At 39.0% G+C, this 25,849-nt stretch overlaps 1 protein-coding gene across 1 annotated transcript; it reads right to left on the reverse strand.

Moving 5' to 3' along the window:
* Window positions 1-5,444: 5,444 nt before the first annotated feature.
* Window positions 5,445-24,212, reverse strand: frzb (frizzled related protein). Its single transcript, XM_079253990.1, has 8 exons — window positions 23,898-24,212; window positions 17,024-17,272; window positions 13,314-13,349; window positions 10,674-10,733; window positions 9,539-9,604; window positions 8,839-9,043; window positions 8,577-8,640; window positions 5,445-8,389 (listed from the first exon to the last, which is right to left on the reverse strand). The coding sequence occupies exons 1-8, from the start codon at window positions 24,142-24,144 to the stop codon at window positions 8,330-8,332; spliced, it is 987 nt and encodes a 328-aa protein (XP_079110116.1). The 5' UTR covers window positions 24,145-24,212; the 3' UTR covers window positions 5,445-8,329.
* Between the last annotated feature and the right edge of the window lie 1,637 nt (window positions 24,213-25,849).

Genomic DNA, 25,849 nt, shown 5'->3' on the forward strand with positions numbered 1-25,849 from the left:
GAGAAGACAAATGAGTTGCAACTGTGAGACTCAACCAGAAAAAAAGCATATTTAATGATTTCCTTCAACATATTCAAGGCAAACCTTAAGTAAGTGTGGGATACAAAAACAAAACAACAACAAAAAACAAACAAACAAAAAAAGATTAGTTTTTTTGCTTCCTGGCATCCATTCAGGGACAAGAAACATGTATCAAAGTTTTGATGCAAAATGTCTCAACGAGTGTTTGTATAGAATACAATATGTTTGGCTTTGTTGGGTTAAAACAAACTAATACGTGTAATTTCTGTCATTTAAAACCAGGGACATAAAACATGCAAACATGCAAGTGGATAAAAACAAGTCTTAATAACCAAATTCTTATCAAAACGCATCAAAATGGAAAGGCTAAAGTACCATTAAAGACTGGACTAAAGGTCTCGAATGACACATTTACAATCTGACCGGTTGCCAATCCCAAGTAAACAATCAGATTCTTAAAAGTATTTTACATAAACTGGCCTTTATTCTCATAAACCTCAAATGCAAGCAAATGCAGCATTTATATACCTCTATATGTTGTTCTTCATCATCAGCTGGAAATCACTTTACTGGTAAAATTGAGCTGAGAGATCTGCACTCTCTGTGTGCTTTTCTAGTTTTCTTATGTTTTATGTGAATTTTTTGTATAATTTATCTGTATACTTGCTGAGGGATGTATGTAAACACCACAGGGATGCTGGATGAAAAGGCTGCTTGACAACATGCAGAATCAGAACCTAAATTACGTATCATTGTGCAGACCATCCATGTATGTGGATATCACTTGCTAGGAAGATAAATATGAGAACATATTGTTTTATTAATGTTTTTGTTGCAGCTGCAATGGTTTTCTAACGTGTCTATGTTTGATTTAAAATCCAGCAGCATTTTTATAACATTTTTGTAAATAACGAAAGGAAAGAATAAACTTGCTTCTGTCTGACCCGGCTCAAGACGACTGGGACTGGATGATTATAAACAACAGGAGGCACATGTAGGCCACGGCTTCAGTTGGTAAACACTGCGGCTGCAACAATTTTTATGCAAGAGATAAAAAAAATACTTTAAAATAAAAAGTAAATAAGATTAAAAATGAAGAAAAGTATCACGGCACATGCCTGTAGGAGTAAATAAATGTGGCATCAGAGGGTTAAAAACCACAGCCGAAGTGACACCAGTATGATGTAAGCCAGACACTAACACTGCAAATAAATGTGCGACTTAAGTTTACTGTGTATAAAATGATAAAATAAGTCTGGCAGGGGTTGAGCCTGCTCGGGGCCCCGTAGCCAGTCCTGGCCTGAAACACCAACACACATTATCCCTTAAATATCAGAAAAAATGAGATGATTAGATGGTGGAAAAAAGAGCTAAAACACCAGCAAAGAATTGGACCAAACAGGGCTAAATCATCAGAAACTGTGCAGTAAATACTGGACCAAAGTAGGACTGTAACAGAGCAGGCCGAGCTTATTTTCCTTCTTTTCTTTGTGTAATTGTTGATTTTTTTTCCTGCTTTCTGCCCTTTGGTGTTGAAAAATAATTTAAATCGGCTTTAACTGCTTTCCCGGGGTCAGTGGGTATGAAAATACTCAGTGTGTGACTGTTTGCTGTGTCAGCACGCAGGAACATGAATAGAGCCACTCAGCTTCCAGAAACAGGCTTCACCTTATCCCAGCGCCAGGTGTGTTTTCAGTCAGCTGAAGGAGTGGAGGAGGATAAGGAGGTGTAAGAGCAGAAAATCCATGAAAACATTTTCTCTTCCCTCTCATGGAAACTGCAGCTGAGAAAACACTGCTGGAAATTAGTAGGCAGGAAACACTGGAAGCCTGCCTACACACACACACACACACACATCGCAGGGCGGCTACATTTCATGCTGCTGCTCTGCTTTGTTAAACAAACTTTACTCCCATTAGTGAGATGAACTCCTCTCAAAGTTTAAGACTCACTGATCCATTTGAACTTTTATTAATTAACGGCATAATTAGTCAGTGAACGTATCAATTTGCACGTTTACATATCTTTTTTTTTAAAAACTGAAGCCGTGCATTTAGTCATGTTCATGAAAGTAAAGCAAACAGAAGGCTTTGGAATCACAGAAAGCGGGAGCAGCTGTGTTCGTAAAGCTGTCAGGAGACCGAATCTATTGATTTGTGTTCTGGAACTTTGTCTTTTTTATGTTTTCTGTGTTTATGTGAACATGAAATTACTGCATATGGGAAAACACTCATGACCTTTTGTGAAACAAGAAGGGATTACCTTTTCTTTTTCTTTTTACAGGCAGGAAAAATCCCATATTTCAACCCAGTCTGAAGGAAAATATGTTGCAATTTGACATGAAAACATTTCTATTTTTATATGGATTTGTGTCCATGAGTCGTATGCTCCTATTTGACACTTTTCTTACGGTCTTGGGACACGTGGATGAACAACTTTGGGGTCAAAAGATTCTGGAAAATATGTTTATAGCTCATGTTTTTACCATTTCTTTTAGGCAGAATTAGTCTTTTCCCAACTTTTACTATAACAATGTAACTATTTCAAACTATGATAACGTCCTTTAGTTGTTGAACTTTGTAAATTAAAATGCATTAATCTGGTGCACATCTCAACATCTCAATATCCAGCTATTTATTCATACAAGTACCTGGTTAATGTCTGGATAAACCGTGCTGTAATAGTTTATTGACCAGAAAATAAGCGGTACACACAGTGTGCCTAGAAAAGCACGTGACAGTGATGTAAACACACTTTCTGGCGCAACCTTTCCCAGTCGTACCTCTCAGGACCGATTTTTCTGCTTGTTTTCTGCTCCTGAAGCCTGGTCTTGCCTTAATCCTTTGTGCCAAGTATGGAGAAGGAAAACATGTAAAAGTTCTCAACCCTGGTCCAAGCCCACCGTTTCCCTGCATGCTTCAGGTTTTTCACAAGTCCAGCATGGCGGTCCAGATTAATTTAAATATCCATCAAGTTCTTTACAAGCCTGCTGAACCATTCATTTTAATCAGGGTGGAAACATCTAAAACATGCAGGGCAGCAGGTCCCGAAGAGCCAGGATTGAATCTAAAAGATGCACGGATGTGGGTCCAGTTGGTCGAAACAGCTTCCATGCTGCATGTTAAAGCAAACAAACACGTGAAACCTGCAGGACTGAGACTTCCTGGGATCAGAGTTGGAGATTCCTGCTGTGATTCCTTCACCAAGATTTTCTTACATTTGCTTTTAAATTGTTTCATAGGTCTTTGGAAAGATAAATGGATGTATTATTCTATTTATTCAGATAAATAGATTAAATTAAAGATTAATATTTAACAGTCTAATTGCTGCTGGAATGAAGGACCTCCTGAACCTCTCAGTCCTGCATCGAAGAGAGATCAGTCTCTCACAGCTGCTTTACAGCAATGTTGATGAAACTTTTACTAATTGTTCATTTTGATCAGTGATATAAACAATTTTTTTTATCTTATCTTATCTTATCTTATCTTATCACTTAAAACTTAGTTGCTTCTCACAGAAAAAGTGGTAAAAGATGCAATAATATTGTTTTTAGCACTAATTTCTGCATTAAAAGGCATCGACTGAAACTATAATGGAGATATGAGTTCCTTTCCATCTCGGTGTTTACTCCCTGTTCGGTCAGGTCTGGATATTTGAAGCTGTTTGGTTTGGGTTACGAAAACATGGTGGCTTGCTTTAAAGTGGAACATCCACCACATGAACTTCACCCCACCTCCACAAAAATAAAGTCCTGTACTGGAATACCTTCACGGGAAGAGTTTGCATGGAAAAAAAAATCTTTTTAAATCTTTATTTTGCCTATTTTTAAGTTTCACCCTGAGGCTGGGTTGTGGGTCAAAGCCCGCCTTCTTATTGACACAGAACTGAATCATCAGGCGGGAAAACCCAACCGAGGACGGCTGTAAAACAGTCCAGAGAGGCTTCTTAAGGTGAACAAAGTTACTGTCTTCAGAAATCAGGAGGAAGATTCTGCTTTTAAAGCTGCAGTAAAGTGAAAACAGACTTCCTTTTTAACTGAGGGCATGTTGGCGATGGAGCCGTTTGGATACGAGACTCAGATCATCTGCGGTTTTGGGTGTTGGCTCGGTGAAGTGTCACGGCTTACTGACACCGTTGATTGGAGCAGAACCACTTCCTGCGGTGAGGTTTTATTTGAACGTTGCAGTTTGTGGCAGAAGAGTCCGTTTCACCAGATGCTTCGTTATTTTAGAAAGGCGTTGCAGAACTTTTGCAGATTTTCTCAGTGAGCCGCCCGCTGTCGAAGGCTGATTCAGCATCTCGCTTCCTGTCTGTGAGGCCTCTCCAGCCAGTAAAAGACACACTTACTGTATCTTTGCTCTTGTTTTTATCTCTGTCTCTTTCTCTCCTTCTTTTCATTTCTTCCTCAGATGTCTCCTTGCTGAATTATACTGTTTTCATATTGGCCAATGTGATGATATCCTTTCGCTAGGATGTCACACGGTGTGTTGTTTTGTATGCTTTCCTAACCCTAAAGATGCTGCAAAGCAGCAACAGCTCCAGAAATACACATAATAGATGTCACTGGCATAAAAAAAGTCTGGATTTTAAGGTTGGAAAGTTTTGTCTTGTCTTTAAGAGCTTAAATAAATTCATTGAACTTCTTTTATTGGTTCTTGGTGATGTCTCACCTCTAATGTTCACTAAACCAACCATTTCATCCATCCTCTCTCATCTAAATGTACATAATTTGCTCAGTTTTAAGGGCTTTTGCTGAGCACACCTGGATGGAACAAACCAAATAGTACCGTCTGAAACCATGCAGCCTGGGTTTTGTAGTATAGTCGAAGTACAACCTGCAATAAGAAGAAGAAGAAGCTGCGCTGTATTTTATGGCTGCAGAACCAACTCCATCTACTACGCTGCATCTTTTTTATTATTATTATATTATATATTTTAGCTTTATATTAGGGAATGGAGTTTATGAAAAATGGATTTGCATAGACAGCCTCTGTCAGTCTGTTAGAACAACCAACACTAAAGCAACTCTGAACTAAAATAATCTCTTTAATGAGTTTTTATCATCCTTTCCTTTGTTTTAACTGACGTTTGCTTTGTTAGGGAGATGTTTCTTGTCATTATTGAGGTTTTGTCTTCGCTGGAGACTGTTTTGCAAATATATTCGAGTAGATATTTAAGAATTGCAAATCACAGTGATCCCATAAATGTTTCCACACCACAAACAAAATACATTCAGACAGCTGAATGAGTGTTCAGTTTGAATTTTCTGCTAATTTCTGAGTCCATGTCTTTTTAGTGAGTGATTAAAACTAACAGAGGTGTTTGCTCCAGATGTAAAACAGTGAAATGCAACGGGACCCTTTGGCCCAGTGGGTCAGTAGCTATACCCAGAAACAGACACACAACAGTTTCAGGTTGTGGTTATGTTTGGCATCTGTTTAATGTTTAACTGAGAGAACAAGTTAATGTCACACACTTACAGTCCATGTTGTTAAAAAAAACACATTCAACAGTCACCGAAACAGGAAACATGCTGGAACTCATCTGTTGAGGGGAGATGCAATGAATACATGTTCATCTGTGTATTCAAATGGTACATTTACACTTTCCTGCCCCCATTAAATCCCAGTTCAACCTCCTGTCTGAACAGGAAACGTTTCATAAGGCAGGATTCGCCTAGAATGAGACGTGCTGCTGCTTAAATGAGGCTGATGAGGTGATCATCATCAACATCACTGTAAACACAACTTGAACTGGTGGCACATGAGATGCTGCTTGAAAAGTTGAACAAAGAAGCATCAAAACAACCCAGTTGTCCACATCAAGACATTTAAAGTCAAAAGGCACCATGACTGTGTGTGAATCCTGCCTAAATACTTGTTTTCTTTCACATCAGCTCATGAGAAATCACAACAATGCATGCTACAATAAACATAAACATACTGAAAAGGGATCAATGAAAGTTCTTATGCATTAAAACTGTGCAAAATTTTGTTCATTCTTCAGTGGTGAATAAAAAGCTGTAAGTTAAAGAGTAATTATTAAAAAGAAAGGCTTAAAATCAGCTGAAGTTCAACTTTTTGCCTTTGCATAGTCACCTACTCAACCTGCTGTACACTGTGTGTAACATCCAAACTGTATAAAAAAAGATGCTGTTCATTGGTTTGTGGAGGCTTTAAGTTCTGCTAATATCTTTGTTTATAAAAAAAAAATCATAAACAAAGATTGATTGTCTGCCAAAAACACAGCTCCGCCTTATGCCCTTATTTTAATCTAAATGGGACCAAAATGAACTACATAGAGTTGTGTCAGGAATAACTTGTTCAAAACATAGTTTTCTTACTCATTATGTTTTCATATTATTTTGTATAAAAAAATGACAAAGACCAAAATATTGACCGATCTGAAAACTAGCCCTTTAAAATACATAAAAACACTGAAGTCCAGCTGAATCCTAAAAATTCATTTTCTCACAGCGACACTGACAGAACTAGCATTAGCTGTTGGGATAGTATTGATACGTCATGACTCGGGTTAAACGAGACATTTGAGCGCGCTCCAGTTACCTTCCCAAACTTTAATTAGGAAGGTCTAACGGGTTTGAAACATAAGGATTAAAGCAGATCTTATGTCTATCATAGCATCACTGAAAGTAGCCGAGTTAGACAGACTTTGGTTGGTAAATTAAATCCCAGTGGTCCAGTTTAAAGGCCCAGTTGAGCTAACTGTAGAACTTTAGCCGTATTGGAGGAGTCGCCCCCTGGTGGCTTTTAGACAGATTACATGTTTAAAAGGAATTTTTCAGATGTACATTTTTAATATAAATCTTGTGGATAAACCTCAGATAAACCACATTTCCATTCCCGAATACAGATTTTTGTCAGATGAATGAAAAATGACAACAGATCCATGGATGTTGTGAAACAAGAAGACCGTTTTGCAATATTTTCATGTCTTTCTTCCATCTGATGTGTTCGGCATGAGCATCTTCCGACACTTTGGTCTCTTAAATCTTTACGTTTTGCATGACTGTCTTACTTTACTCTCTCTTCACACATATTTGGTGTCACTGCTGCACTTTTTTTTGTTATTTTGTGTGACTGCGAGTGATCTGTGACTATCATGTCTTCACTCACCTCTTTGGTAGCTGAATTATTGCTTCACGTCACTTTGAGTGTGTTATGATCTTTTGTATCCTGTTATTTCATGTGTTTTTGTTATGAATTTATAGCTGTTTGAATCCCTGCAAGTTGTGAGTCTATTTTTGTGTTGTTGTTTTCTACTTATTTGTCATATTATCAGTCTTTGTGGTCATTTTGAGCTTTTGGTGGTGGAGTTTGTGTTTTGCGTAGCTGGTTATATTGTTTTCTGTCTTTAAAAACTGATTTTTTTTTTGCCAATTTGTACGTCTTTATGTTGTGCTTTTGTGTTTCTTGACAATCAATCTGTGTTTTTGTATTTATAAAGTGTATCTGCAGTGTATCTGATTTTGTGTCCGTTTTTTAGCTTTATAATTTTCCTTTTGATGCTTATTTTGCACCTGTTTATAGTTATATGCTACTTTGATAAGCTTTGTGCTTCTGAAGACATTTTCTAAGCTTTGGGAGTTGTTTTGTTGCATTTTTTAGTTTATATAAAGTTGTGAACCTCTGACGCTTTGGGTCCCTGGATCTCTGTCATCCATCTGATCACAGCCAAATCTCTTGTCTTTTCCTGCTATTGTTGCTCTTTTAGCATCTCCTGCAGAGGTCCTTAAAGTCAGGTCATGGCTACAGATCCATCATATCAAAGTCCACATGGCTTTTGTTTATTTCTTATGTCTTCCATCCCATCATCGCATCAAACCACCATTCAGGGTTATTAAAAACCAGAACGACAGCGAGGAGCAGTGCGGCCAACATCGACGCCACAGAAAAATAGAATTAGCTTCTAAAATAAAATTTTTAAAAAATTCCCAGGCACCGACTCTTTGACTGTGCATAGGTTCAGGACAACAGCTTTAAAGCTCAACCCCCCCTGCTTTAGGTGTATGCACAGACACACACTGACAAAAAAAACCACACTAAATTGTTTGTGCAAAGAAAAAAAAAGAAAAAAAAATTATTTCAAACAGTCTGACAGATGAAGAGATGAACTACATTCAGCTACAACAGCCGGATAGTGCAATATCTACACAAACACACACTCACTCATCCTCTCTCTCTCTCACACACACACACACACACACACACACACACACACACACACACACACACACACACACACACACACACACACACACACACACACACACACACCAGATCAGATCTCAGTGGCGACTTCGGTGGGAAGATGCTCGGCTCCTCTCCTGCAGGATATGATCCCATCTCTGAACAGAAGCACAGACAGGAATAAATATTATTTCATGCTGATGAGAAACGTAGAAATAAAACAAAATGAGTGAAAAACATCTTCAGCTTCACGGCAGCGAGCGCAGGAGAAAATAATCTGCTGTTTGTTACGGTTACATACTTGCTGCTGTTGGTAAATCAGAAATGTGGGTCATTTGTTCGCACCTTCACTTTCTTGCCCATTCTGTCCTTCCACTTTTGCGCAATGGAGCCATCAATCAGAAGCAACCTGCGAACAAAAACCATGTTGGTTTTCCCAGAATCCAATGCAGACTAAGGCTGGGTGAGCTGACACGTCGTTGCAATAACCGAGTGCCAGTACTTGCATGTCAGTACTCGCTGATAACGAAGCGACAAGGCCCAGAAATCAGCCAAAGTAGGATTTTTAATGTGCCATCCTCCTCCCTCCCGTCGACCCTGCCCGTACCTGGACGTCTCCTCATTTTCGTAGCCCATAATAAGGTACTCCTGCCCAGGAGCCAGAGGAGGACACAGACAGGAGGACGAATAGTAGAGCGTGTGCGTCTCCTTAGGAATGTTGACCAGAGAGGACTTGAGCACCTCCTTCACATCCACCACCGCCGTGGGCTCCAGACCACGGTTCCTCACCTCCCTCACCCTCGCCCGGATCACTGCGGGGAGGATTAGTTGGCAGATGCAGAAATTTTGACTTTTAATGGACGTATTTTCTCTGTACAGACACTCAAAGTCATTAACCATCATGAGCAGATAATTAGCTTAGCATCTGACATCAAGCTAGCTACGTGCTTAACAAAATATCATTGCAGTTAAATCATCTGTGTACTCCATCTTTCTAACATCTAGTGACAATAAAACCATTTTTACTTCTTATTATTTTTAAACTTTTATGAAATCAGTGTTTGATTATTTAATAGGAAGTTCTTCTGGGCAGCTGTCCTTGGTGCTGAATAAAAACTATTTTTTGAGAGCGACTATGACCAAGCGCAAAGACGCTCCTTCTCTTTTTCTGACCTCTTTTCTGATGAGCAACGTTGAAATAAAGGCCCCCAGTGCCCTCCCACCAACCTTTTCAACTCTGACCCATTAACAATATCTGGGTCAGATGCAATGACTTCGAGTGTAAATGATAAAAAACGATAACTCACCATAGTTGTAGTTGTTCTTCAGGTAGGTTTTCAGACCCATTCGGACTGTTTTACACTTACAGCGATCTACAAACACACACACAAACACACACAGAGTGGATAATTATTTGATATTAAATTCAAAGCTTCAAAGAGAAACCATGGTTAACTTCTATATCTTTAAAAAGGTCAAACAACACTAAATGATTATTTCTGTGTTGTGTAAGAGGGGAACGATTCATACAAGCTTGTCGAGTAAGTTTTAAGAAAAGAAAAAAAAAAAAGTTCTTTGAGTTCAAACCAGGCATCCAAATATGATTTCTGTCTCAGATACTTCCAAATTTCAAAATGTTTTCTTGGTTTTGAAAAGCCGTGCTAGTAAGCACAAACATTTGTCATTTACTACAGAAAAAGCTTTAGTATAATAATTTAATTAATTAATTAATTAATTCATTTTCTAAACAGCTTAATCCAATTCAGGGTCGCGGGGAAGCTGGAGCCTATCCCAGCTGGCTTTGGGCGAAAGGCAGGGTACACCCTGGACAGCCCGCCAGTCCATCGCAGGGCCACACAGAGACACACAACCACTCACACTCATTCTTATGGGCAATTTAGAGTAACCAACTGACCTAACATGCATGTCTTTGGATGGTGGGAGGAAGCCGGAGTACGGGAATGCCATCTCAAAACGCTTTACAGACAGATAAAACATGATGAAAGCCATTCATAACAGCCTACATAAGGAAACCAACAGATTGAGTTGGAGGCTACAATTCAATCTCCCATCCTGAGCAAGCACACTGGCAACAGTGGGAAGGAAAAAACTCCCTTTTAACAGGAAGGAAACCTCCGGCAGAACCCGGCTCAAGGACAGGCATCCATCTGCCTCTGCTGTGTGGGGGGAAGAGGACAGAAAGACAACAGACAACAGGAACTGCTACTCCTGACCAAGGAGACAAATGTGAGCATATAAAGCAAGATGCTTGACCACTCTCTGTTGCTGTAAAACTAATCTCAGTTTGAAACCTTTAGAAGGCTTAACAAATAGGTTTATGACCTCTGGGCATGAAATAAATGTTTGGCTTAAGTATCTTAATACCACAACCTTCCCTGGTGAAAAGGCCTGAACTGGACAGATACAGATAGACAACCTCACCTCCATGTGGTCCCCTGCAGTTGAGGTTGTTGGAGTCCATTGGAAAGTCAGGATTGGATTCTGTCAGGAAAAACCCAGAGATGATCAGTTTAGGGTAAATGGACTCTTTTCATCATCATCATCATCATGTAGCAGAAGTACGCTGGATACACATAAATGTCTAAAGATTAATTTTGTTACACTGGCTGTTTTCATGCTTTGGATGCTTCATCATCAAGATTCATTGGGGTTTATGGTGCTGTTTAAAACTTTCCCATACCATCACACTCCCGCCTTCGTGCTTAACTGTCATAATCCAGGTCAGGTTCATGACAATCACACTGGACTGAATCAGCTAAATGAAAGTGTGATGGTTGAGATAACACAGGCTTACCTTTCTACCCATAACCAAAGTCTAAGAATGAATTCATAATGGGATTTAATTTTAAAATGGATAAAATGGTTGAATAAAAGCAACAAGGTTTGTTATGAATAGTAAAATACAATTCAGTTGAGAGTTAGATATAGCTAAAATTGTTGATTAAAATTTTGTTATCTGCTTCAACATGATCCATTCTGCTCTGGGATCGATTGGTTTGCCTACCACTTGGGGATCACATGCTGTATCCTCATTGCAATAAACCCACTGCATGAGGGAAGCAGTAATAATCACTCGTGTGATTCTTTCCACCTTAATTCAGGTAATGGTGAATAAACAAATTTTTTGATGGTTAGTTTGGTGAATTCAAATTGAGGTTTTATGCTATTTTGAGATGTAATGGTTTCGCCTCAATACGCGCATTGCTATGGGAAATATAGCAGTTGTCTACTGTTTGTTTATGACTTCTTTTGCATTTATTATATAAAATATGCATTTTGCATTGCAATAAACCCACTGCATGAGGAGCGGTAATAACCACTTGTGTGATTCCTTCCACCCTAATTCATGGGTATAACAAATGCATCATCTGAAAAGACTGAAGATTGCTACCAAAATATTCAGCTGCATCCTTTTTAAAAGTCGGTTACATCCAAGCAAATTTAATTTCTCAGGTTTTTTATATAATATTGATGCAGCTAAAGCAGAAGGTGTAAAGGTCCGGCCTTAGAAATACCACAATCCTGCAGGATTTAGACGTCTCTCTGATCCAACACACCTGATTCAAATTAAATTACTCTTCTTAACAACTTTGTTAATTTCAACCCAAGCCTGTTGATGCATTCATTTTGATTAAGTTTTGTGGAGCATTAAATATGTAAAACCTGTGGGACAGCAGCCCTCGAGGACCAGCTTTTGACATCCTTGAGCTAGACGTTATCATTGTTGCCTGATCTGTCACAGAAACTCAGACCCCCATACCAGATCTGTAGCAACCTTGTGTTGGTTTGTCGGTTAGTTTGTGCTATTAAGACAAACCCCATGGCATTATGGGTCAACAGCAAGATCACTTTACTAATACCTGAAGGTAGATTTGTTGCTTGTGCCATCATTTTGTATTTTTTTTTTGTCTTGTCTAGCACTGAAGCAGGCAGAATGATTTTCTGTATGCTGCGTTCTAATGGGCAAATTTACTTTGCCAAGATATTCTGGATTCTTACTTTATTTTTCTATTTATTTTCCATAATTGTTTATATTAAAAAGTTTGCATTGCAGGACCGGAGAGGATGGAAGAGGGACAGAAGGAGAATCGAGAAGAAAAGAAAACAGAAAAACACCATGTAGAGAGAAAAAGAGAAAGAGAAACAGAAAAAGAAAGATTGGGAGAGAGAACAACTTACATACATATGCATGTACATAAGCACACATACACACCTGCTTATATATATATATATATATATATATATATATATATATATATATATATATATATATATATATATATATATATATATATATATATATATATATGTGTGTGTGTGTGTGTGTGTGTGTGTGTGTGTGTGTGTGTGTGTGTGTGTGTGTGTGTATATATACATATATATACACACACACACACACACACACACACACACACACACACACACATATATATACATACAACTATACACACTGGATTCATGTTCCCCCTGCAGGAGAACCAGAAATTAACAAGGTAAATCAGACACACAGAAAGAAAACCAGCTATTGTTAGTAAATAAACCTGCAGATGACTCAGCGACTGTGTCATATGCAGAACATACAGAGTGGAACGTGTTCAGAGAAGAGTGATCATGCCAATGTGACCCCGCCCACACAAAGGCAAGAGGCAGACCAGGAGACCCCGAGATCCGGGCAACTGGCAGCCACCCCCAAGCATAGACCCCAACCGCCCCACTCTGGAGCCAGCCATGCATCCACCCAGTGCTTCACCATCTGAACAAACGACCTGGTAGAATTTTACTCGGTGGTCTCCCGTTTGTGGAAACTTTGAGGTTACGTCTGTTTCCAATGATACGCCAAACTTCATCAACCTTATTTCGAGTTCTGTACATTTGTTTCAGGCTTGATTCCTTAGTAATACATCAGGGTGGAATCTGACTGGCCCAAAAAGAATTATTCTTAGTTTAATTATAATGTAAAAGTTCTGCATGGTCCTGAAGATAAACCGGCGAAAAACAAAGAGACTATCTCCTGAGGGGCACTGGTCACAGTTCAGGGAAGATGGAAGGACAGAAACTTACCTGGGTTACACCTGGATGGGTCTTGGTAGTAGGGATCTGTAGACACACAAACAGATTCAGTCACAGTTTGAATAAAGAGAAAACACATTTTGTTGGAGCCTAGACTGTAAATAAAACCAATTCTGTTTAAGAAGAAACAATAAACAAAAAAAGACAGTTTTTTATTCTTTCATTTTCACAACATCAAAAAAAAGGAAAAAAAAAAAGAAAGAAAATAACTTGAAGCCACTGCGATGGACTGGTGACCCGTCCATGGTATACCCTGCCTCTAACCCAAAGACTGCTGGGATAGGCTCCAGCTTCCCCGCAACCCTTCATCGGACTAAGCGGTTCGGAAAATGAATGAATGAACTAAAAGCTATGGAGAACATTCACAGCTGAGCTTGTACACAGTGATAACAACAGGGCGATACACTGAGTTCAAGTTCAACAGAGTAGACATTACAGTGCCGGAGAAGTAAACATTAAGGTCAATGAAACCTTGGAGACTTTCTCCTCTACTAAAATAACATGAGTTTCTCATATTTCAGTGTATCTAACTCATTTTGATGGCACTCATTATGCACATTCCTGGAGCGTTCATCATGTGACTGCTGCATTTCACTTTACAGCAACTGGATAAACACACTGGCCATTTTAAATACTGTAGCTTATTCATCAAAGAAATATCATATAAGAAATATCAATATCAGACCGACTTTTACTGATTATTGAGAGCTCGGAGAAGAGACGGGATGAATTAGCCGTTAGTAAGGGGTGTGAAATCTGAATGTTCAGTAGTGCTGCATTAAAGATAAAAAACAGAAGAAAAACATCTTCAAGGTGGAATATATAATCCTTATATTCAAGTCCTGTCATCTTCAGCAGAAACAACACTTAAAGTGGAACTATTATGTGCATTTCAGGCTAATTTATTTTTATTTCTGAGACCAGAAGGGCTGGGATTGATCGAGTTATTGTCACAAATCGCTTTATTTACTTCAGACCGACCCTCTCCGTAGGCTGTCAGATCAGCCTGTGGGCAAAACGAGTGGATTGAGACTCTTCCGCATTAAGCCCCGCCTCCCGCCACTGCACTACATCGGGAGCGCGCACCGCAACTGCTTACGCCGTCATTGTAACATCTCATAAACAGAAGGATTAGGCTAATATGAACTCAATAAAAAAACAAAATACCATGTCAGCACATAGCATACAGCCCTACATGTTGGAACCTGAATCAGACCCTGAAAACGAAGTGGAAATACTGTAACACCGTAGAAAGCTCAGAGAACTTGAAATACCATAACAGCATCCCTTTAACTTAATTTTAAGTGTGAAAATTTAAATCAAAGCTACATATGAACTTCATTTAAAGTTTTAAACAGGATTCTCAACACTTATTTAGCTTTTGTATTATCAATCTAATCCCAGACAAATGGTAAATAAACTCAACGGAATAAGTTTTTTTTTTTTCACTTGAGATTAACTTTTCACCACTGTTAATTTTCTCCTTTTGTTCCAAGAAAGTGACAAACTCATTTTGAACAAACTGTCTGCTGCTTGGATTTCTTTTCCAACATGGAGACAAACTTCTGAGCAGCAACATTAACATCAACGTCCCACAAAAAGTCACTCTAATGACCTAAACGATCCCCCCCCCCCCCCCACCCCAACTTAACCTCAACATATCAACAAATCACACCGAGGGAAAATCCCCGAGCCCGAGCCAACGCAGCGCAGAGATACATGGGCGTATTGCTATGGAGGTCAAGAGTGTTGAGATTATGTTTTTTTTTTGTTGTTTTTCCAGAACTTGCTGATCCTGGGCCTGTTTGGAGAAGCAGAGGACAGTGAGGTTTTTATTGAGTGTAAAATGAGTGGGCTGCTCGTATCAAGGAGCTCTTTGAGAAAACGTCAGTGGGAGTGAAATCAGAGGGGAAATGACTCACGCTATCTGTTTGTTAGGAAAGTAAGAACATGGTTGAAAACACTGATAGGGCTCAACTGCGATGAGAAAACTTAGTATGTCTGGAGTTTAAATGCACAAATATCCTTCAGGCATCATCAAATGTTATGTTAACAAGGCTTGAGATTTTGCAAAGCAACAGAAAGTTTACTGTCCAGGTGAAACTGTAAATGGAAAAGGACATTTCTTTTTCTTTTTTTTTTATGTTTACAGAAGAGTTAAAGGCAAATTAAACCACAATAGAATACCAATCCCCATTTCTGTCAAGCTGTGTAGCTGAAACAAATCTTTACAGACCAAAGAGTCAAAGATTAAAAGAGGGAACCAGCTGGACAGATGCAAGCTATAGTGACTTTAATGGGTAAACAGCTGGAAAGCATTTTCCCCCTTGTTTCCTGCATCTCAGTGCAAAATAAATATGCATATCTTATAAAGGCACAGCAGGTCCAAATGAACATCTGTACTTGACTTTCGTCTGAAGGCTGTCACAGTATTCTCAATTATACATCATACACATTTTAGTTAAGTGTATTCTACTGTACATAAGTCCTTCAACAGTATAACATAATTATTTTCATGATATAACTTATTTCTGTTCTTCTTGTTGACTTAAAGCTCCGGCACAAAAATCTTGTGCAAGCAAGCAACTATAACAATCCATCGACTTAAAAAATTTGAAATATGATGATGCAAGAGTCAACTTCACATGTACTTGATCTGTCCAGACTCTCCAGTTGGCTCCCTAAGAATGGGGCTAATCCTGCTACAGGTGCTCATGTGAACAAGAGCATGAACCATACAACATTACATTTGGATTGAAAATTTCACTGGTTCAGGTTCCAAGTTCTGCATACTGTCCCTGACCGGTGACCTCTAGTATTGAAAGTTTTGGCTGCACCAGACTTGCGTTATTTGATGCAAGTATAGATGTAGCTAAAAGCTGTGTATGCCAACCCTAATGCAGCGTCTGTATGATGTCTGATTAAGTACATTAGTGGGCAGAAATGCTTGCAATCCAAATCCATACCTTGCAAAGAAAAACAAAAGGGGCAACATTTCCATCTTAAATGGGCACCTGTATTGAAAATCCTATAGACATTAACTGCCATAATGCAACTTAGGAACATAGGGAGTACAAATACCTGCCTTAGTTCCAAGCATTCCAAGCAAAAACATTCTACAGAAGGAATCACAAATTTTGGACCACTTGGGCCAGTGTCTTACAGGTTTTAGATGCTTTCCCACTCCAACACACCTGATTAAAATAAAAGGGGTCTTCAAGAGCTTGTTGGCTAGTTCTGCACAAGTTTTTAATGGCCCATTTAGTCTAATCAAGGTGTGTTGCAGCCAGAGGTGGCAATTCCTGGTTCAGAAAGTAAAAGTCCTGTCCAGCAGCTGTTCCCACCAGTCACCAAACGAGCTGAATTTAATGAGCACAGTTTATTTGCCAGGTAAACAAGCCTGTTAGTGAAAACACCTGTTCCAAATGTACAGCTAAATCCAAAAACATGGCAGGACTTTTACTTTCTGGACCAGGAATTGCCACCTCTGGTTGCAGCAGAGGAAGTGGACTTCACTGGAACAAGAGGCCTGGAGCTGGTGATCCCTGTTCATCAAAAAAACTCAATGGGACTGTTTTTATAAATCTGCAATTTTGTCTAGTTAGAAATTGACCCTAAAAACAACACTGTAATCATCGGCTGCCTGAAGACAAAGTAACAGCTAATAATAACAATAAGAAAATGGAAAATGATAAATATACCTGGCCCCTCTGCCTTGACGATGGCCTCAGGCGAAATGCAGACTCCACGATCGTATAGAGGCATCTCGCTGCAGGCCAGGCTGTCAGGCCAGCTGTGATTGTAACGCTTCATTACTGGCTCACAGCCGTATTTTGCCCGCTCGCACACCGCTTTGCAGGGTTTGATGGGCTCATGTTGGAAGTCGATGGTGCAGATTGGAGCGTACATGGCACACAGGAAGAAGAGTAAATCCGGACTGCAGCCAGTACCTTAACAGGCAGGAAAACAAGATGTCACAAAGTGAGACCTTTTTTGTTCATCTTCTTTTTAGGTCAATCCGTAATATCCTTATTCAATTCAAACTATGATGCTTTAACAACAGTATTATCAACATTTCCCCTTCAAAATGTTTTAAATGAATTGGAAAAATAACTGGTAGTAACCATGCAAAACGTTTGCAGGAAATGCCTTGTCCACCACAATGGAATTCTAGAAGATACATTTGCTCAGAATAAGAACAGGCAGGCAGGCAGAACACAGTCAAGTAAGTCAGATTGGTCAGATTAACCCATAGGTTACACCTGGTTTATATAGACATTATTTACTAATGTGAAGCCTGAATGAAAAAGTACAATTTCCAAAAACCAAGCTAAGCTTGATAAAATTAGTTGTCACAATGTAAACAAACATGGGCAAAAATTTATTTGGGAGGTTCTCTAGAATTACAAAACATGGCAAATTTCTGGAATTACCTGAAATTATATAGCTTTAAAAAAATACAATTTATTCAAAATATTAAAAATTTTGGTTGGCCATAAGTGTTCTGCTCACAAAATATCAGCTAGCAAGTTAAGCTAACTTATTAACAAGCAAGTTAAACAAACTTATTAGCTAGCAAGTTGAGCTTACTTAATAGCTAGCAAGTTAAATAAACTAAATAGCTTGAAAGTTAAGCTAACTTATTTGCTAGCAAGTTAAGCAAACTTAATAGCTAGCAAGTAAACAAACTTATTAGCTAGCAAGTTAACACATTAGCTTGAAAGTTAAGCTAACTTATTTGCTAGCAAGTTAAAGAAACTTATTAGCCAAGAAGTTAAGCTAACTTGTTGGCTTCCCCTTCTACATAGAACTTGAACCCATTTAGTCAAGCTTGGAAATACAAACACTGACAGTGATTTAAGTTACAGCTTATTTGGCCTTTTATATGCCATAGATGAAGACCAGGCAGAGTCACTGCAGAAAATTTATTTACTGATTGTAGAAATAAATATAGGCTACACAGATTTCATTAACACATTAAATACATCCTCCTTAACTTAATGACATTGAGAGAGATCTCCCTGACAAAGTACAAAGAACCAAACCTTGCCCTTAACAACAAGCTCACAGCCACAATATTCCACCACAGTGAGGTTCTCACATCTGTTAAACTTTGTGTGAAAACATTTACAAGGATGCTTATTCAGTCTCAGCTCAGTTCATTTGAACTCAAGTTGTTGTTTTTTCCCCAGCAAGACTCACTTCTCTTCCATCAGTTAAGGCATGTTGCATTCGGGATCCTCTGGCTGACCACACAGTGGATGTGCAGCAGGATGGTTGATGCAACTGCCAAACCGCTTCATGTTTCACACAGGATGAGACCAGAAAGACTTCAATAGTGGTTAGAAGAGGAATCAGCTTTTTAAATTTTTTTTTTATTGCAGATCAGGGCTGAGGTTTTGGTTTGGCTGTGGAGCTTCCCAATGAAGTCACAGAAATATTTTGAACTTGTGACCTGGATCGGCTTCCTGGTTTTTGGCTTGCACATCTTTCATTAAGCCTTTTTTTTTTTTTTTTGGTTAAAGTCAACAGCAATCTCTCAATTTCTTTTTCCACCCCTCCAACCTCAGCTGTACTTCAAGTTCAGCCAATCCCTAAACGTACACATGTAAATCATGAAACATCCCAGCAGTTCATAAAAGCTGCTCTTCATGTCTTTAAGTTTAAGATCGCTTTACAGTTAAGGATGTTTTGAAGAAAACATAAATCTCAGAAACTCCAAATGGGGCAGAACACAGACAGTGACTCCAAACTTTAAACTTTTATATCCCCATTTAATTTAAAGAACTAGGTGGCTGTTTATATTAGGGTGAAAAGTATCTTTAGCTGTTAATTGGTAAAATAAAAGGCTTCAATTCAGCCTGATTTGGGCCACTCAGTGAACAAGATGTGGTCGCGAGCTAAAAAACAGGGGCTAACCTGGGTTAAGATGTGTTTGAGATGTGCCTAAGAATTGATTTTGGAAATCAAATCTACATTTACTGTAAGCTTTTGCCCTCATAACACTTATGCTAACCCATGCCAAAGCACGCTTGAACCATTTAAGCAACATCTGGCCCGAACAAAACATCCCATAACTCAAGTCATGAGTGAGATGAAATGTTTCTACGTTGCAGAAAAATAAATATACCAAAAAAGCAATAAAAACAACAGAAAATGCATGTATATAAACAAATAAAAATACAACTCAAAATGTGTTAAAATCCAGAAACAGGTGAGTTTTGAGAAGAGATTTTAAAAACAGACAAGGAGGTCTGTGGTGTGGAGAGGCAAGCTGTTCCACATTGTTCTGGGCTCAGTGAAAAGCAGCTCATCTGAGGGGACATGCAGATGTTTAACTCTTAAAATCAAAAATGGATTTTCCATCTTTAGTCTCTTTTCTTTGTTGTTGTAAAGTAAAAATGCATGTAGAGCACAGTTGCTTATTTCAGTCCTAAAGAGCTGCAATCCAGCAGGTTTTCAGTGTATTCCTCTTTCAACACACCTGGATCAAATCAAATGGAACTAACAGCATGTCATGTGCTGCAAAATGACTAAATAATGTGAGTCAGGTGTGCTGGAGCAGGAAAACCTGGAAAAGCTGACAGATTGCGGCTTTTGTAGGACCAGACTGAGTAACAAGGACAAGCAGAGTCAACATTAGCCTCATTTCCACCAACATAAGCTCCACTTTCACCGACAGGCACAGGTCTGGTCGGGACTTATTTTTTCACGTTTCCACACACGAAAACTGGGCTGAGTACCCCAAAATCCAACCTGACCTGTCCTACTTTTTTGTTACCCTTCTGTTGGTGTACCAATCTAACCAATCTAACCTGAAAAGGTGGAGCTTGCCATTGCAATTTGTTGATTTGTTAAAAAAAGACACTTCCTGTACTACCTGGCATATGAACAAAGCAGGAAGGCCTCGTGATTTAGAGCAACACATTTTTAGTTTGCTTCTTAAATCTCCGTTAAAAATGGCATCACGAAGCACCTTTCCGCTTACATCCAAGGAGGAAGAAGAAAGAACAGAGACTGTTGGATGATCGCCATTCTGCTCTGTTTCTGAGTTGTGTTTTGGTTCTTATTTAGGTTAAGCTGTCAGATTATCAGGCTGAAATTATGTAAAATGAACGTATCAACAGATATAACAGCAAAAGACCAACTAAAGCAAGAAGACAGATTTTATGACTAACAGTTCTTTGTAGAAATAACACACAGATCAACAGCGACCAAACCTTTTGCCAGCTGCATCATTCTCTGGAGTCTTGTCTTTCAGGAGAAAAAAATACCTGCATTTAAACAAACACAATGCAGAAACTATTTTTATATTTGCACTTTTTGCTACAAACAGTTAGCAGTTCAATTCAGATGTAATAACTTTGCAAGCCGGAAGGTGTCTGAAACACCTCGGTTTTTACAATCAATCCTGCGCTTTAAAATTCGTCCAATAGCTGCCAAGAAATATCTTTCTTAGCCCCAAATGCCAGCTCTGTAGCGGGAAGAATGCTAGTTTAATATCAAGCTAACACACAGACGGAGCTGAGAAATATAAGACATGAGACATTAAGTTTTGTTAGATTTGACCACTGGGCAGTTTATGATATTCAGTTCATCCAGTATATTAATAAAATCCTGCCGAATGTGCTGCTTAAAGCAACCGCCAACTCGTTCAACAAGTCCCTGAAGTTGTCAGAGATATCTACAGCCTCTAAATCAAATCAGATCTTAAGTCAAACGTGCTTCTACCTGCTATCAACATCCGCACCTGGACTAAACACAAGTATGCAGTGTTTGCCATCCTCAGGGAGATACGTCACGGCAGAAGCAGTAAAAACAGTGTTTCAGTGTTTACAGACCTACAAGCTGTATGTACCGAGTGTGCAGATTCACAGAGCAGCACTTTCAGCTCAAACAGCTCAGATTGTGATGTTTGGTATCAGCAGGCAAATCGGTACATTCCAGTCTCCAGGCAGAGTTATCACTTCAACGTCGCCAAATGTGAAAATGAAACTGGACGGTGTTTATGCAACATGGCGCCACTTAAACTGAATCATCTGTGTATAAGCTGCAAAGCCGGCTGTTGTCTTAGAGACGTGGAGAAAAGTTGCAAAGCACTTCCTGTTCAGTTTTAAGGTATTTTCAACTGTTACAGTGAAAATGAAACACAACGTTGTGCAAAAAACCTTCTGCTACCATCATTTCTGCGTATGATCCCAGGAAAACAGGAATTAAGCTCCTTCAATTCGTGTGTGATGAGTTGAAGAGTCAGTATTGGGAGGGGATCACTGATTCTTTAGTTTTAAGTCCTTGTGGAATCGAGTTTGAGGATTATTTGATCTCACATTATATGTCATTATGCACCAATGTTTGACCCAATGAAGAAGATAAAAAAAAGGTGTTCTTCATGGTGTTTTTTCATTTCACAATCTTCTTGATTCCCCTTGCATGTGGGGGAAATACTGGTTTAGTATTAAATGAAATGCCTTTTTAAACATAACATTTTTAGTAAAACTAATGCAGGATGGTTGGTAGTGTTTGGTCAGGCCACTGCGGCTGGCCAATCAGAGCAGACTTCTATTTTTTTGTTGGAGGTTCATGGGATGCCTTAAATTTTTAACATTTTAATTTCACTTTTCTTTTTATTTGCTTTTTTTTTTTTTAATGAACTTAATGTGATTTCAACTGTTAAATTTGTCCATCAGCATAAAATGTTTCTATTCAATCACATTCAATCACAAGACTAAGCAGTTTTTTTTTTCTTTTCTGCTAAACAATATGACTTGCTCCATAAATGGACTGAAGACTGGACAATCCAGGACAAACCTTTGAGGGTTGCAACATTAAAAAGTTCCCTCTCAACCTGACTGGTCCACGATGAAAACATGCAACCAACGGTCATTTAGATGCATTTTTAAAGCTTTGGGGTTACTACTTTTCTGTCATTAAAATAATGTGACAAATGGTCAGGATTGGGGTTAAAGGTCATGGCAGTGTGCCTAACACATTTTATGAGTAGCCTACTGGGTTACAGGGGCTTTAAGATGTTGCGTTTAAAACACATTTCCATACTGTTCAACTAAACTTCTGAAACAAACAAAAAAGAAAAATGTTGAACTTGCAACGGAAAACTTTCTTTCCTAAAAGGAAAAATCTACCTGAGGAATTAGAACTCGTAAGCAGTTCTTGTTTTTTGCCTGAAACAGATTTTTATGGATAACAGACTTGTGATGGGGCAACTATTTTACAGGACTACTTTGTTGGACCTTTGCAACCGGAGTGCATTTGTTGTAGTATTATCTGCTACTAGAATCCAGTATGACTTCAAAGATAAACTGCATCTGAGACTGGTTAGAAATGTGTGTTTATGATATTATTATGTAGCCTGGAATGGTTTACATCATTCACATCTCAAGCTTCTTTGCTTTCTAATCCTGTACAAAATGAATATATATTAAAACGTAAAATACATATTTATTTGTCCCGTCAAACCTACGGGACGTGAGGAAAAACAACAAGTTAAATCTGAGAACGTTTACATGGTTGGAAAGGTGGGGCTCACTGATAAATAGTAGAATTTGTTTTTTTTTTTATTATAACAGATTGACTTTTGTTCAACTCTGAGTGTAAAATGGTGAAAACTAAACAGTCTGATGTTCTTTTCTGGACAAATTCTTCTTTTTTTGTACTTTTTTCCCATATATATATATATATATATATATATATATATATATATATATATATATATATATATATATATATATATATATATATATATATATATATATATATCTTTTCAGCGGCAAAGAAGAAAAAAGGTACAGGAATAAAAGAGATGCTCACTTGTCAGTAAGTTGTACATATTGTTGTATTTAACTGACCTATGAAATGTCACACAAAAAAGTGGAAGTCAAAAATCTCTCTTTTTTAAATTTATTTTCAAGGCTTTAAAAATTTTTTTTTAAAGTATATTTCTTAAGTTTTCTAAACAACAGTCAATTCCTGGAGCTAATTGCTTTGGTTATTTGTTCTTTAATCAAGGAACTCGAAAACATTTAGAGCCTATATGATGCAGAAAAAGGTGAGAAAATAAACAATAGGTGCCCCTGGAGCCAAGATGTTTTTATTTGCCTTTGAGATTACAAGCTTTTTAAATATTTATTTTTTACAGGAGCCCAAGAATATTCGCAAATATGACCTTTTTCTTTAAATCCTTAAAATAATGGCAAATGGTTGCCAAGTAGATAAATGTAAAGTAAATTACATTAAATTAAACTTTTCTTGTATTCCACTGACTATACATGCCAATAAATCTTCCAATAAAACCTTTATTTATTTTTTTTAAAAAAAATGTTTAAAAAAGTAAATAAATTAGGATTATTTGCAACAAAACTATGTTGTGCAAAGTGCATTTGGGGAATATTCTAAAGAAGCTCCAGGATGCCTTGAGACCTGCAGGTCATGATCTTCAATGCAGGGTCGGTATAAGAGCGAGATCCCCAGTCCCCCCAGTCTCCCCAGTCTCCCCAGTCTGTCAGCTAATTAAGCTTTAAGTCTATTAAAGAACCATGAAATGAGTTTATTGCTGCTCACCCAGAAGCCCCTCGAACTGCTCGATGGCCAGCACCGCGTTGTCCTGCGTGCTGTGGTGGAGGTGGTTGGGCATCTTGGTCATGTTCCACGGCATGGACCGGCACAGCGGGATCCGGACCGGCTCGCAGGACGCCGCGCGGACCGCAGGCGGCCACAGCGCGCACGAGACGGCCAGAAGAGCCACGGAGAGTCCCGGGGACAGCATGATGGAAGCCAGGCAGTGCAGTCGGAGCTCCGACTCGATCATTCACAGAAAGTTTAATCCAAATCAGGGCTCGTTTTTTTCCCTTCTCTCCTGCTGATTCTTGCTTTTTCTGCTGCGGTCCGGTCGAGGGTGGAGCTGCTTTCTTATGCAGACTTCCACATCCTCCTCTTCCTCAATCCCTCCTTCTCTCACAACTCCCCTCCTTTACTCTCCTCACCTCTCCTCCTCCCTTTCTCCTTCCCTTCCCAAAAGACAGATTCCTTTTAGATGAAAAGTCAACACAAGCAAAGCCAGAAAAAGCTCATGTTTAATGTCTTATTGAATAAATGGCAACTACTCACATCATTTAACAACACATGTGAGGATAATCCTGTGCAAGTAGCCATGGAGTCATGCCTTTAAATTATATGAAAATGACAAATGAAGAAAAGTACAGCAGTATAAATACTCCTGGATCATCCTGGATGAACCCAGACTAAGGCTTTGGCTCCCTCCCCATCACAGGGTCATCATAGGATAAACCCAGGGCTGGTATAAAAGTGCAAAGGCGCCTGGGCCCAGAGTGTTCCAGGGGCCCCCTTCCCCACAGCAACATTGTGAAAATTGTGAATTATACACTGTGAAATGACATTTCTAACATCTCTCAGCCAGTTGTACCAATAAAAACACACTGGACACTGTGGTGTAACTATCTGGCTTTTTATTTACATTTAGTTTTATGTCCAGACTGCTGGTGTTTTCATTATGGGCCCCACATGGGCCCCAAGTGACCCCTGGGCCAGTGCCCTTGGATAAACCTAAGGAGATGAGAGGAAAATTGGAGCTCTGATACAAAAAAACCCACCCTCTTGTTGTTCAGCTTGTTTCAAATATTTAGTTCTCCATGAAATGAAACGTTATGACGGCAGAAGGTTAGACGCAGAACCGGAACTACCTCCATTTCAAACTGGTTTAAAGTTAATTTTTTTTAGATCCGTGTTGAAGGACACTTGAGGCACACAGAAGCCAGCTTGTGTCATTAACCTGTTTTCTCCCCACAGTGATGGGGAGTTCAGCTCTTTTCAAAGATTCGTTGCTTTTAACTCGACTCCTGTAGAAGAGTCGACTCTTCGTTTAAGCCTGATACATACTCCACGAGAAGTGAGAACTTTTTTCTTGTTCTCGAGGCTCCGAGAAGAAAATGACGTCATTTTGTTCTCGCGGACGTGTTTGAGGACAGTTCTTGACACACCGGGCTGCAGAACTTTTTTCTTGCGGGGCTGCGAGAACTATCGTGTGATTGGTCGAACATGTGAGGTGGGCGTGGTTAACACAGAGAAAGCATGAAGCGGAGTTGCTACTTCCGCGTTTTTACTGTTGCAGGTAAAACGGATTGTTTTGATAAAGCAGCTGATCGAGGTGGTGAGAAAGTACGAACATTTTTACATGTGGCAATAAAACACTCGGACCCAGTCGCGTGCACGCCCCGCCCTGCCGCGGACGAAGCTGCTTGTTAAATATGAAACTAGAAAAACAGAGCGGAGAGCGGAAACCTCCACCAAGCACAATGTTAAAGAATCCTTTTAAAAAGTTCCTGGATACAAACGGTGATCCGGATCACCACCAAAATTTAATCAGTTCTTCATTTTTACATTTGCAACAGCTCTTGAAATGTTTATAAAAATCCATCAGTAACCTTTTAAGTTATCTTGAGCAAAAAGACACCGGGGAAAACAACCTCCTCGGCGGAGGTAACAACCGGGTTCAT

This window comes from Telmatherina bonti (genome assembly GCF_933228915.1).
Source record: "Telmatherina bonti genome assembly, chromosome: 15".
In the NCBI taxonomy this organism is placed as follows: domain Eukaryota; kingdom Metazoa; phylum Chordata; class Actinopteri; order Atheriniformes; family Telmatherinidae; genus Telmatherina; species Telmatherina bonti.

Coding starts and splice junctions, on each gene's coding strand:
- frzb (XM_079253990.1), bottom strand. CDS start 24,144: ATGATCGAGTCGGAGCTCCGACTGCACTGCCTGGCTTCCATCATGCTG. Junction 9,605..10,673: donor CTGCAGGGGACCACATGGAG/GTGAGGTTGTCT, acceptor GTGTGTTTGTAG/ATCGCTGTAAGTGTAAAACA. Junction 8,390..8,576: donor GAATGGGCAAGAAAGTGAAG/GTGCGAACAAAT, acceptor GCTTCTGTTCAG/AGATGGGATCATATCCTGCA.